The sequence below is a fragment of the Asterias rubens genome, chromosome 22 (genome assembly GCF_902459465.1).
Source record: "Asterias rubens chromosome 22, eAstRub1.3, whole genome shotgun sequence".
Classification (NCBI taxonomy): domain Eukaryota; kingdom Metazoa; phylum Echinodermata; class Asteroidea; order Forcipulatida; family Asteriidae; genus Asterias; species Asterias rubens.
This window is the reverse complement of record NC_047083.1, coordinates 643669-655942: the sequence shown is the minus strand read 5'-3', so window position 1 is coordinate 655942 and position 12274 is coordinate 643669. Positions and strand designations below refer to the sequence as shown.

General features: G+C 38.5%; 1 protein-coding gene across 1 annotated transcript; it reads right to left on the bottom strand.

The window, feature by feature from the left end:
* Positions 1 to 5235: 5235 nt before the first annotated feature.
* LOC117305382 (tetraspanin-7-like) lies at positions 5236 to 11158 on the bottom strand. Its single transcript, XM_033790252.1, has 7 exons — positions 11060 to 11158; positions 10385 to 10582; positions 9591 to 9665; positions 9249 to 9347; positions 7908 to 8081; positions 6860 to 6943; positions 5236 to 6165 (listed from the first exon to the last, which is right to left on the bottom strand). The coding sequence occupies exons 1-7, from the start codon at positions 11156 to 11158 to the stop codon at positions 6055 to 6057; spliced, it is 840 nt and encodes a 279-aa protein (XP_033646143.1). The 3' UTR covers positions 5236 to 6054.
* Positions 11159 to 12274: the final 1116 nt, after the last annotated feature.

The window sequence follows — 12274 nt, the reverse complement described above, 5'->3', positions numbered from 1 at the left end:
TAATGTTTGGGGCAAAAAATCTGACAAAGTATCTTTAAACAATGTTAAGTTATTTCGTTATTTTCGTTTCGTAAACATTTTGTTTTCGTGTCTTTTCATTTTTTTGCTTTTTGTATACAAAGTCAAGATCTAAGAAACACAGGGAAACTATTCTTGTTTCAATTGCGTCCCTCTTTTGATGATAATTTTTTTTTTTATCAAAACGCATGAGCGGACTTGGAAAACATCTCTTACTCATTATTAAACTGCACCCTTCCTAAAAGATATTAATGGTGTATCAACAAAAAGTCCAAAGGCCGAAATTGTCAAGTATTTTGCTGAAAAAAAACCACCGAAAAATGAGAGTCAAGTATTGCGCTAGAACAAACATTAATGATTAAAGGAAAGGTATACGTTTTGTAGTCACTCTTAAAATAAATGACAATAAAAACCGTTGGTTAGAAGGCAAACATACAGCAGCGTTGGACAGGACATGCATAAAGCATTTTGAGAAACATTTTACTTTGAAGTAATGTGGTTATGTAAAAATATTTCAGTTTTTATGCCCAATCAGAGAGTGGTAAAGAGATTGTTTTCAGTCGAGTCCCGCGCTCCGCATTTTCGGCGATATGTCAAAAACTCGACCATTTTGAAGTGAAGCAACGACATGTGCGAAACTAGATCCACACCATGTCACCGTGGTCAAGTGGTTAGACTGCAGGACTTGCAATCACAAGGTTGTAGGTCCGACTCTCCCATGCTAACCACTGATTTCACAATGACTAGAATGAGCATTGTCATCTACTTACTGAAACACGAAGTCTTGATTTGTGCAACTCGTAATCATAGATGATGATCCATTGTTTGTGTGAGTTGGCCAGCTTGGTGTTTATTTCTTTTGTGAGAGTTTGCTGAGTTCCCATGACGGGAAAATCATCTAAAAACTCCAAAAATATTGTTTTAAATAAATCATTTGAATGAACTCACCTAGCACAAACGAGAGACGATCTGAAGCTCTTTTCTTGTGGATGAAATCAAATCAGTTTTCCCTGAAACCAGTAATCTTGATTTCTTCTTTCAGCAGTATATTTATTTCGCAGTTCTCTCAGTCGATTAGGGCGTCGCAGTGGGCAGTGTCCTCACTCGCCCCTCTTTATGATAATCCCCCAATGTATTAAAGTTCGAGTGTTGATACCGTATCCAAAACAGTACAGTATCCTACGAGATCGCTGTTAATATTTGAACGAAAAAGGTAATTATTGATGTACAATTAAGGAAAAGAAACAAACACAAAGGCTCACCCAGTAAACATATTTCTTTATTAAACTTGAACTTAAGACTAAAATGAAATACGTCGTTGGTCTGCTAGCCAATCAGAGTGTTTGTTTTTGACCTCGTGACGCGTCTGAGTCAATAACGATCGTGTTTGCTTTGTCAATATCAATTGGTACAAATTGGAATGCATAGACTAAACACTGCGATGATTCAAATCAAACGAACCTTTGTCATCTGTGTTTCGGAATTCGGGTTTTAGTTTCAAATTCTTTCATCGTTGGGCTTGTGCCAGGGTGCACCCATCCCACTAAAGAGGGAAGGCCCTCAAAATATTCAAATATTCAAATATGTAGTGTTTTGTATATTTATATTTAATTATCTCTATTTTCTTTAAATTCACGCTTTTATTTTCTGTATTTTTTTATATACATGTATGTTTTTTGTTGGAGGGGTCTGAGAGGGCACTTCGCTTTGATGACAGTTTTTTTTTAAACTTTTGCCTTACCCTGGACGGCCCCTGCCAACAAAGAATTATGTCTGAAAATTTAAAATAAAAAAATTAATTTAAAAAGCCCAATAAAATAGTTTACTTAATGTTGCCCAAATTGTTGACTCCCAAAGGAGGTAGTTTGGACGACATAGGCCTCAGAATAAATGTTTCTTTATTATGCTGAGAGGTGAAGGGACATTTTCCAAGATTGATGCTCGGACGTTTGGAAAATTACACAAGTGTAGGGGTGTTTGGTTTTGATGGAGAATAACTAGTTTGGATATGGTGTCCCATGCAATTATGTCCTCTATGCAATAATATGAAATAATGTCTGCCGGACGGTTTTGCATATGCAATCGTGTCCGCCCGGACGCTGCTGCATAATGCGATTGTGTCCGCCCGGACACATTTGCATATGCAGTTGTGTCCGCCCCGTGCAAAACCGTCCTTGCAGTAAATTAAACGCCCTCGGTCGACGGAACACGTTCGCCATTTTTTGTACAATGAATGTCATGGAAAATGTTCGGCCGTTGGGTATTCGCTGCAATCATAAAATACGTGAATATTCATGCTGTATACGTAGGTTCAGTGCATGCAAGCTCGCTTTCGCGCGCACATACATGTACAGTACAGTCATGTGTGTCCACCGGATGGTTTTTGCATAGCCCCGACACGATTGCATATGCAAAAGTGTCCGGAGCCATTGCATGGCGGACACAATTGCATCTGACAACGGTCTTATCCTCCAAGCACCTATACCTTCTGCTGTCTCGTCTGGTCATTTTTTGTTTGCTTATTGCAGTATTCGAGGTTGCTTTGCAATAAAGGGGAATCTACAAAGATAAAAGTATTAAGATAAAGGTCATAGCTGTAAACGAATTCCCATAAATACATTTTTAAACTGGGAAACCATTGTTCATTCAAATCAACGATGAAGTCTATAAAACAACAGTGCATAACATAAAAAACACACCAAAAAATCACACTTGCAGAAATGTTATATTTTCCGGAAATTTCAGACTTCTTTTTAACATTTGCCCTATTTATGTAGCCTTCAAAGTCGTTATAAGTCTGTTTGTATTCATTGTTAACAGATATTATTGTTCTAGTTGTTACATTAACAATTGCTTGGTCCAATTAAAGTTTACACAAGATAATTGTTTCTAAAAACTTAAAATCATTATTCTACCTCCATGCTTTAATTGAATGGATTTGTAATTGGAAGAACTAACGAAGGACTAGTATCAAGTCTATTAAAACCAACCGGCGACACTGTACCTATATACGTGAAACTGAACTCGGCCACGAATAGTGTGCAAACAATGACCACCAGATGAACGCGTCTTGTATACTGATACTATCAACAAGGTCAGTAGGCAATAAGTTGTACACATAAATCCAGTTGGATTGACTGTTAAATATCAAATCCGGTTGTTATTTTTGTAACGTGAGAGTTCAGTTCATTTTGGATGAGGTTACGGGGTCGAGATAAACTCTTCATGGTCAGGGACAAGGTTACACTTTGGGGGCGACGTGTCATCATTATCAAGGTTTAGGGTGCAGGCGTCGTGCACGCGATCGGGTATGATGTAATGTTATTATTAATTCATCAAATTGTGACGAAAAGGTCAAACTACGTGACAATTAAAGATACAAAAATCATCATTTAAAAAGCAGACACCAATGAAACGGTCATTATAAATTGGAAAATGTAAAAATGTAAAGAAACAAGAAAAAAGAAATTATATTATGTAAATTTGTCTGCCTCCTGTAAAAGGATATTAAATTTAACTTTACCACAGTTCCCCATTATGCTGGACTTTGAAGGTTAGTGTTGTGTTTGGACTCATGAACTATTTATGAAGTAAAGTTCGGCAGGTTTCCGAAAAGGGTTGGGAGAGGGGCGGGGAGGTAGGGCTAGGGAGGGGGGGGGGGTGGGTGGAAAATGGAGGGGGTGGTGTTTGGTTGTGGCATCGGGAATGACTATTTCCTTCCTTCCCATGGTGGTGCTTCGGGTTGCATGGGGATGAATGGGGTCGAGGTGAGGCCTCGCTCGGGGGGGGGGGGGCATGGTCAGCAGCCAGCAGCATTGCGTTCATCTCTGATTAGTCGACTATCCTTGTCGCGGGAACTTTTATTCAATTGCTTAACTTTCAAAGTGAGCCAATCAGTACAGACTTCTTAAGTTGTCGCAATTAAATAGGCAACTTAAACAAAGATTTAAACTAATGATCAAGGTCTTTATGGTGATCTACGGATCAAGTTTTCAAGAGATGGACAGTGAAAGGGAAAGCCTTTCAATATTGTCGTACTAGTAAAAGAAGGTTGCCCATTGACCCACACCCAGTGCGCCGTGCGTATACAAACCTACTCAGTTTCTATTGTATTATCATCATTTTCTTCTAAGATGGCTGCGTGATGACGTCGTTGCATGAGGTTCCATTATGAGATTTATCTATTGTTTCTTATTTGAAAAACGAATTCCAACTTTCGGATCTTTTTCTTTCGGAACTATGTGGTTTTTAGTCCCTTAATCAGGCAACCTAATCTTACACATGTGACTTGGTGAACATTACTTGTCTTACACATGCGCCTTTGTGAACATTACTCGAGATCGAGTTGAACGGTCATCCTATCTGCAGACATTCCATGACGTCACAGATGGTATGTGATGTGTTTATCTCTTACATCGACGCTGTGATAGTGTATGCTACATTGGAGAGATTCCTGGAATTCTCTAAGTAAGGGATCGCTCAAAATGTCATCGTTGAGTTGTGAGGATGGTGATGTTTTAGATATACGATTGATTAACGTTAGATTTACTCTACGCGAAAAACGGAATCAATGCAAGATATAACAACTCGGAAATACGGAATTGGAAAAGATGTGACATCTCTGAAAGACGGGATTCCGAGTTCATCACAAAGTACCATAAAGTCGCCTACATCCAAACCTTTGTCTTGAGAAAAGTGCGCTCAAAGTAATTAACCAATTAAGACTGTTTAGCTTTTAATCTTTGAAATTGTACATGTCAGGGAAGAGGATTGTGTTAACTCATACAGATCTGTACAAATTGAGTCTCAATGTGTTTAATTAACTAGTAATTAACAATCAATTAACAAGATCATAATTGTATCTTCATGAAAGCTGTGCAAACGTAGTCTGTGTACAGCACGTTGTATGTAAATCATGTTGGTGTTTTCGAAAGCAGGAGAAGACAAAGTTGTTGGAACTTCCTGTTGATGCTGACATCATGAGAACATCAGCGTAAGTATTGCAATTGCACTATCATATTTAACCGCTTATGTGGAGTCCAAGATGTCAGTCTAGAGTCCAACTCTGATTGCATAAATCAATTCAGGCATCATCTTCAATTTAATTTTATGTTATAAGCAAACTTATTACTTTTCTGATTTTATTTCAAAGGGTAATAGAAATGGCGGTTAGCAAATTGCTTCCAACTAAAACTACATGGTGTACGTGCAGAATATTGTTACTGGCCCCACGCTTTGTAGTAACGCGAGAAGGACTGAGGTAATAAATCATGCATTCAGTTCAAAATGATAACAAGTTGTTGTCGTCACAATATTCAACGAACCATGAATCATAATTCACAAGGAAATCTATGTATCGAGGGTAATATACAGCACACAATGGACCCCGAGCTTAGCAGTGACAATACAAAAAGTGCACCCATAGTAATAAATTGTCTCCATGTGCTGATGGTGATCAAAAGGATAAAAGTCTGTTGTCGCTACAACCACTCACTTTTTCAATGGACCATGAATCTATATGTACAAATAAAATATCCATAAGAATATCCATACATAGATTCTGTTGATGCATAAAATAATGTCCCAGCTCTGGGATTTTCGTTTGTTTTTTGCTAGATTCCTCGCTCCCCAACCAAGGTGACTACAAAACGTCTCTAATGGATAACAATGGCATATTTCGACATGGTTTTTTTCAGCAAGGGTTGTGGGGCCCATTTTCTCTAGTTTCATTTTGATCACACAACTCCATGTTCCTTTTAATTTTTATTATGTTTTTTGGATTTTTGGATCGTAACACTGCATGATTTGGATGACAATTCAGTGATAAAAACACACCAATACTTAATGGAGACACAAGAGGGCGCTACCACTAAAACGGTTACTAGAAAAATAATAAGAGGCGCTAAAATTAACCTGGTGATTAATAGGCGTTATTATTAAAGCAGCACTGTACTCTGTTTTTGAGCAAGGCGTCCTCGAGGAAATGGCAGGACGATCTTGTAAACCCGTGTGGGTACGAGGTTGACTGAACAGTTTTTACAGCTTTTCATCCTCGCTGATGATGGAGCTCTCTGATTGGTCAGGTTTTTCTAAATCTAGTTGTGGTCTGGTGCTGATGACGCAACAGACCAACAGTAGAGAAACACTCTGAAAGGGAGATGGATACAAGACATGACACTTTGTTATCATGTTTTTGCTTTAATTTCTTTTTAAATCATGTTTTTTTTTAATAGATTAAAGTGACACCAACAGTTATTATAGACAGCAGGGTTAATCTGATAAAACAGAGAACTATTCGTTAAAATCCTGTTAAGCAAAAACAAGCAGCAGCCTACCTGTCACAGAATGTACCCGTGACATGGTGTGGCTGGTGCCCTCATTCTTGTGAGCATAGTGTTGTTGTGCTTAGCTACCTTTGTTGCTTTAAACAGCTTGATGAAATTAGGCTCAGGATTGGACGACTTTGAATGTTCTTGCCTGTTGTGTGACTCTCTCTCTCTCTTTTATTTTGTATATAACTGTCCTCCAGAAGACGACCAGAGCATACTGATCGAAACGTCGAGTTGAAACCAACGGTTCTTTTCAGAACCACCCCCAACTCAAAATAGTCATTACAAGGTTACCGCAAACTTTTCCATATCAAACTTCCACCAAGCAAAGCTTCAAATCCTACTTTTACAATTGTCTAAATTGTGATGTACTTCGGTGTAGTTTTTAACTGTTTTAAATGCTGTAGATTGGATGAAAAATGTTAAGGGGTTTTCGTTTTTTTTCATGATGAACAAAATACATTGAATTGACTTGAATTCAATAATAATTGTAGTAGACTTTTCCACTTTACCTCCAGAGCAACCATGATTAGAGCAATCATGCCAAGGGTATTGATATTTCCAATTTGAAATGTAACAACTGCCTCAGAACATCCCTGCAAAAGAGAAGAAATTGACATTCGGGTGTTTCCATATCGGTATCCTCTCAGGTGGATGATGATTGGTCAAGGACTGCGTCTGTGTAGATCATGGGTGCGTTTTGGTAACCAGTAACTGTTTCGGTCATTGGCAAGTGATCAGCCAATGACCAACGTTAGCTGAAACAGTTATTGGTAACGAGCGCGAATTACTGCCACATAAATTTGTCATTGTTTTGCGGACATTTTAACGGTCTGTTTTGAGCCAAATTATCCGTATTGCTGAACAAAATGCTTTAATGGACAGTTAGCGAGCTGAACTTGTATAATAAAAACATTATTAGTCATTTGTACTTGGCGTCAAAAAAGGTCGTAGCTATTGTTTGTGGTTGTTTTTGTTTTTAGGGGTGTCGGAACGAATTTATAATGGTGTCGAAACTCTACCTGGGTGTTAGAACATAGGGGTGTCGAAACAAAGGGGTGTCGAAATGCAGGTGTGTCGGAACATGTGTCGAAACTTAAGATGTGTCAGAAAATGGGGGTGTCGGAGCAAAGGTTTGTCGGAAAAAAGGGGTGTCGGATCAAATGGGTGTCTGAATATAAAGGTGTCGAAAAGGGGGTGTCGGAATAAAGAGGTGTCGGAACATGTGTCGACATTTAAAATGTGTTAAAACATAGGGGTGGCGGAACAAAGGGTTGTCTAAATAAAGGGGTGTCGAAACAAAAGGTTGTCGGAACAATGGGTTGTCGGAACATAGGGGTGTCGAAATAAAGGGGTGTCGAAACACAGGGTTGTCGGAACAAAGGGTTGTCGGCACATAGTGGTGTCGAAACACAGGGTTGTCGGAACAAAGGGGAGTCGAAATAAAGGGGTGTCGAAATAAAGGGGTGTCGGAACACAGGGTTGTCGGAACAATGGGTTGTCGGCACATAGGGGTGTCGAAATAAAGGGTTGTCGGAATATTGGTGTATGACTACTTGCCTTATCATGAACAAGCTGAGGTTTGTCTGGTTGTCCAGGGGTCCCAAGGTTACATCCGGTCTTATTCTTGGGAATGCAGCAAGATGGCGGAACAGCAACTCCTGAATTTTCAACTAGACTTGAAAAGTAGGAATCCTTCCAGTCACTTGGTCCATCGACTCCACAACATCGTTGCTGATAAAATGAGTTTAGAATACAGATAGGGCAAATAAAAGGAGTTTAGCTGTTGTAACTTGATCGTAAACTAAAATGCAGCAGCCGATTTCACGAAACGCTAGGATGAAGCCTATTTAGTATTATGATGGGTTCAATTCATCCTCACGTCTATGGATACGGAACTTATCCCAAGTCATTGTCAGTATATCAGTATTAAAATGATTTGTCATTGTCAATGTCATTGTCATTAATTTAAAGATCTGTCCTCACCTTCTGTTGGATGTCATTGTATCCATCATCTACAATGCCACCTTTACCAAACTCGTTTTTTATCTGATTCTTCATTGTCAATGTCATTGTCGTTAATTTAAAGATCTGTCCTCACCTTCTGTTGGATGTCATTGTATCCATCATCCACAATGCCACCTTTACCGAACTCGTTTTTTATCTGATTCTTCATTGTCAATGTCAATGTCATTAATTACCTTCTGTTGGATGTCGTTGTATCCATCATCCACAATGCCACCTTTACCAAACTCGTTTTGTATCTGATTCTTCATTGTCAATGTCAATGTCATTAATTACCTTCTGTTGTATGTCATTGTATCCATCATCCACAATGCCACCTTTACCAAACTCGTTTTTGATCTGATTCTTCATTGTCAATGTCAATGTCATTAAATACCTTCTGTTGTATGTCATTGTATCCGTCATCCACAATGCCACCTTTACCAAACTCGTTTTTTATCTGATTCTTCATTGTCAATGTCAATGTCATTAATTACCTTCTGTTGTATGTCATTGTATCCGTCATCCACAATGCCACCTTTACCGAACTCGTTTTTTATCTGATTCTTCATTGTCAATGTCAATGTCATTAATTACCTTCTGTTGTATGTCATTGTATCCATCATCCACAATGCCACCTTTACCAAACTCGTTTTTGATCTGATTCTTCATTGTCAATGTCAATGTCATTAAATACCTTCTGTTGTATGTCATTGTATCCGTCATCCACAATGCCACCTTTACCAAACTCGTTTTTTATCTGATTCTTCATTGTCAATGTCAATGTCATTAATTACCTTCTGTTGTATGTCATTGTATCCATCATCCACAATGCCACCTTTACCGAACTCGTTTTTGATCTGATTCTTCATTGTCAATGTCAATGTCATTAATTACCTTCTGTTGTATTTCATTGTATCCGTCATCCACAATGCCACCTTTACCAAACTCGTTTTTTATCTGATTCTTCATTGTATTCCTAGTGTTCTCTTTAACCTGAAAAAACAAATCACAATAATTGTTGAGTTTGTGCAATTCCTCTTTTTTGTTTGGTTCCAATCCCCTACCCCCTCAATCTGTCCCGTTCCAGTGCCACCCATAACTCCCGATAAACAACATCCCTGTAATGTAGCTAGTTTATAAACAATTTACTATCAGTATGTTGTCATGGCAACTTAGATTCCACTCATTTAACCAAAATCCCTACTCTAATCAAAAGTTATCCAGAATTGTACCTACCTGTTCCCTGCCGACAAATGCGAGAATACCCGTCGCCAGTTCAGCAATCACTATGCAGATCATTACAGCAAAATACTGAGTGGTGAAAGAAATTATGCCAGGTTTAATGAACGCCTGTTAAGAGGAGGCTTTACCACAATCTACGTCACAACAATGGGTGAAGAGTGTGGGAAGACTGCCCTCTATAGTTTGGCCTGTCGTAGCAAACTGTGGGTTCGAATCCCGGTCATGACACTTATGCCCTTAAGCAATACACTTAATCATAATTGCTTCGTCATTGTCTATCAGCCAGACTTATTCTATATCCTTACAGACTGTAAAGGAGGTTACCCTGTTTCAGCCCCAGGAGTAGGTGGAGAGTGCCCCTGGTGACAGTTGACTTGGGTCGATAGCCCAAAATCAGTTAAGTGGCCGTCCGGCCCAGTGATGTTAGGTGAAATCTCATAAAATAATTCAAACTATATAATCAGGGGGAATTAGGGACAGCTTGGTCAGTAAGAAAACTAGGGAGTTAGAGCTAAACCTCATTTTTGTCTCGCAATATTGGCTGGCAAATAATTTCACTTTGAGATGAATTTTGTTAAAGACCTACTGAAACAGACTATTCCTTGTAATTGTTATAATTATAGATTGGTCCGTACGTATTGTTGTGAGCTGAACTATTAACGGTAACACGTGTTACTGTCTTGTAAAACTTGAGCCAAACATGGCGGCGTCCGGTGTACAGACTATGTGACGTCACCTAACAATCACAATAGACTTGTGCAAGTCCTCTTCACTACATTAACACCTACTATTTTCATTCCGATGTGGCTTTCTTTCATGCAAGCCCAGACTCCATTGAAGCCAGCCAAGAAGACGAGACATCCTAAACCAATCAGAACCCAGCAACCAATCAGAAGTTCGCTCTCATTCTGAACGTAGACGAAGGCAAATGCTGACAGGTTTTGTAGGATAAAACCACCAACCGCAATCAGGATCAAACCGAATATCTAAAGCAAGAAACAAACCAATTATATAAAACAAGAATAAAACTGAACATTAGTTTTAGTTAGATTGTAAATGAGTCTACGTCATTCCAGCTACTTGCCAAAGCCTATTCAGCATCTAGACAAGGAACAAACCAAAATATCTAACACAAGAAACAAACTGACCACCTATAACACAAAAACGAAAAACACAAACATATAAAAACGTAGGAAGAAACTATAAACAAATAGTAAAGTTGCGGGTACACAATCTACTGAAGACCAGCAGAGTATACTGTTTGAAACGTCGAGACCAAACGGGCTCTTCTCAGAGCCAACACTCCCTCAAAAGAGATTTACACATGGTTGTACCCGCAGGTTTACTATTTATTGATATAGTTTCTTCCTCTGTAGGCCTATCCACACCATGCAAAGCTTCAAACAATATATACTCATCTAAAAACAAAACATGAAGCAAACTGAAAATGGTTTTAGTTAAACTGAAAATGAGTCTCTGAGGCAAGTTTTTCGGATGTTCAATATTGAGCCGGTGTCCAAGGGAAGTCTGTCTGCCGGAGATTCTGTCAGGATCCCCCACATGGTCAATCAATGTGGGCTGCTATATCACCATAAACCTCACCTAACTCGACAAACTTACCCAAACCACAAAATTGACAAAGAAGTAGAGGACGCGAGAGTTCTTAGCGATACAGCTTGGTTCGTCCGCCATCCTGCGACTCTCTAAACTAATAAGTAAATAAAATAACAACAATAACAATAATAATAAAGAATATTTATAAGGCGCTATAAACCACCAAAATGAGGTGCTCAAGGCGCAAGGAAGGTATCAATGGCCGTGGGGTTTAGTTTAGTTTAGCAGTTTATTTCCAGAAAATATGTTTTTGAAATAGGCCTACGTGCATTCTACAAAACTCATATTCAAGTTGGGTCTATATCCTGCGATTCTCTAAACCAAAAATTGATTGAAAGGTATAAATAATATCCAATGTCCGTTTAGGAGTTGGTTTAGCAGATTCTTTCAAGAAAGATGTTTCTACAAAACCCAGACTCAGGTATGGCCTATCTGCGACACTCTAAACCAATCAGTGAAAGAAAGGTATTATATTCAATGTTCGTTTAGGAGTTGAACAGAAGTTTATTTCTCGAAAGATGTTTTTGAAATGCACGCAATCAAAATGCAAAAACTCAAGTGTAAAAAGGTCTAAAGTCTGTGACACTTTATTCCAAACAGTAAATACAAGGAAGATAATTCAGTTTAGAAGTTTCTTAGTCTCTAAAAAGATGTCTTAAAATGCACACACTCTACAGAACTCAAGCTCAAGTAAACTATTAGTTTAGTAAATGGAACAATTACTTTAATTGGACTTACCTGTCCCCTCCGTTCTCAACACAATTTTAATAATTACAGAAGTTTGATGTAAAGCTTGACTCTAAAACCAGACACAAGAAGTGGACTCCAAAACCTTGCTTGACATTGTTTGATTATTATGATTTAAAATTGATAACCTTTTAAAACTCAATAGTGACATTGACTTTGAGGTTTCTGTTGGGGCCCTCGTTCAAATAGTAAAACACAGAAACTTCGATAGCGAAGGATCGAAGTCCAAAGATCCTGTCAATTTATCAATTATTATATACCAATTGGATGGCAACTACTACAACAAATGATTTGTTGGTTAAAAATACTGATGCCCG

Excerpts from the sequence above, each read along its gene's own strand:
- LOC117305382 (XM_033790252.1), bottom strand. The coding sequence starts at position 11,158 with ATGTGGGGGATCCTGACAGAATCTCCGGCAGACAGACTTCCCTTGGAC. Across the intron at positions 9,348-9,590 it reads CATTTGTCGGCAGGGAACAG|GTTAAAGAGAACACTAGGAA; the intron begins GTAGGTACAATT and ends TTGTTTTTTCAG. Across the intron at positions 6,944-7,907 it reads CTCAGCTTGTTCATGATAAG|GGATGTTCTGAGGCAGTTGT; the intron begins GCAAGTAGTCAT and ends TCTCTTTTGCAG.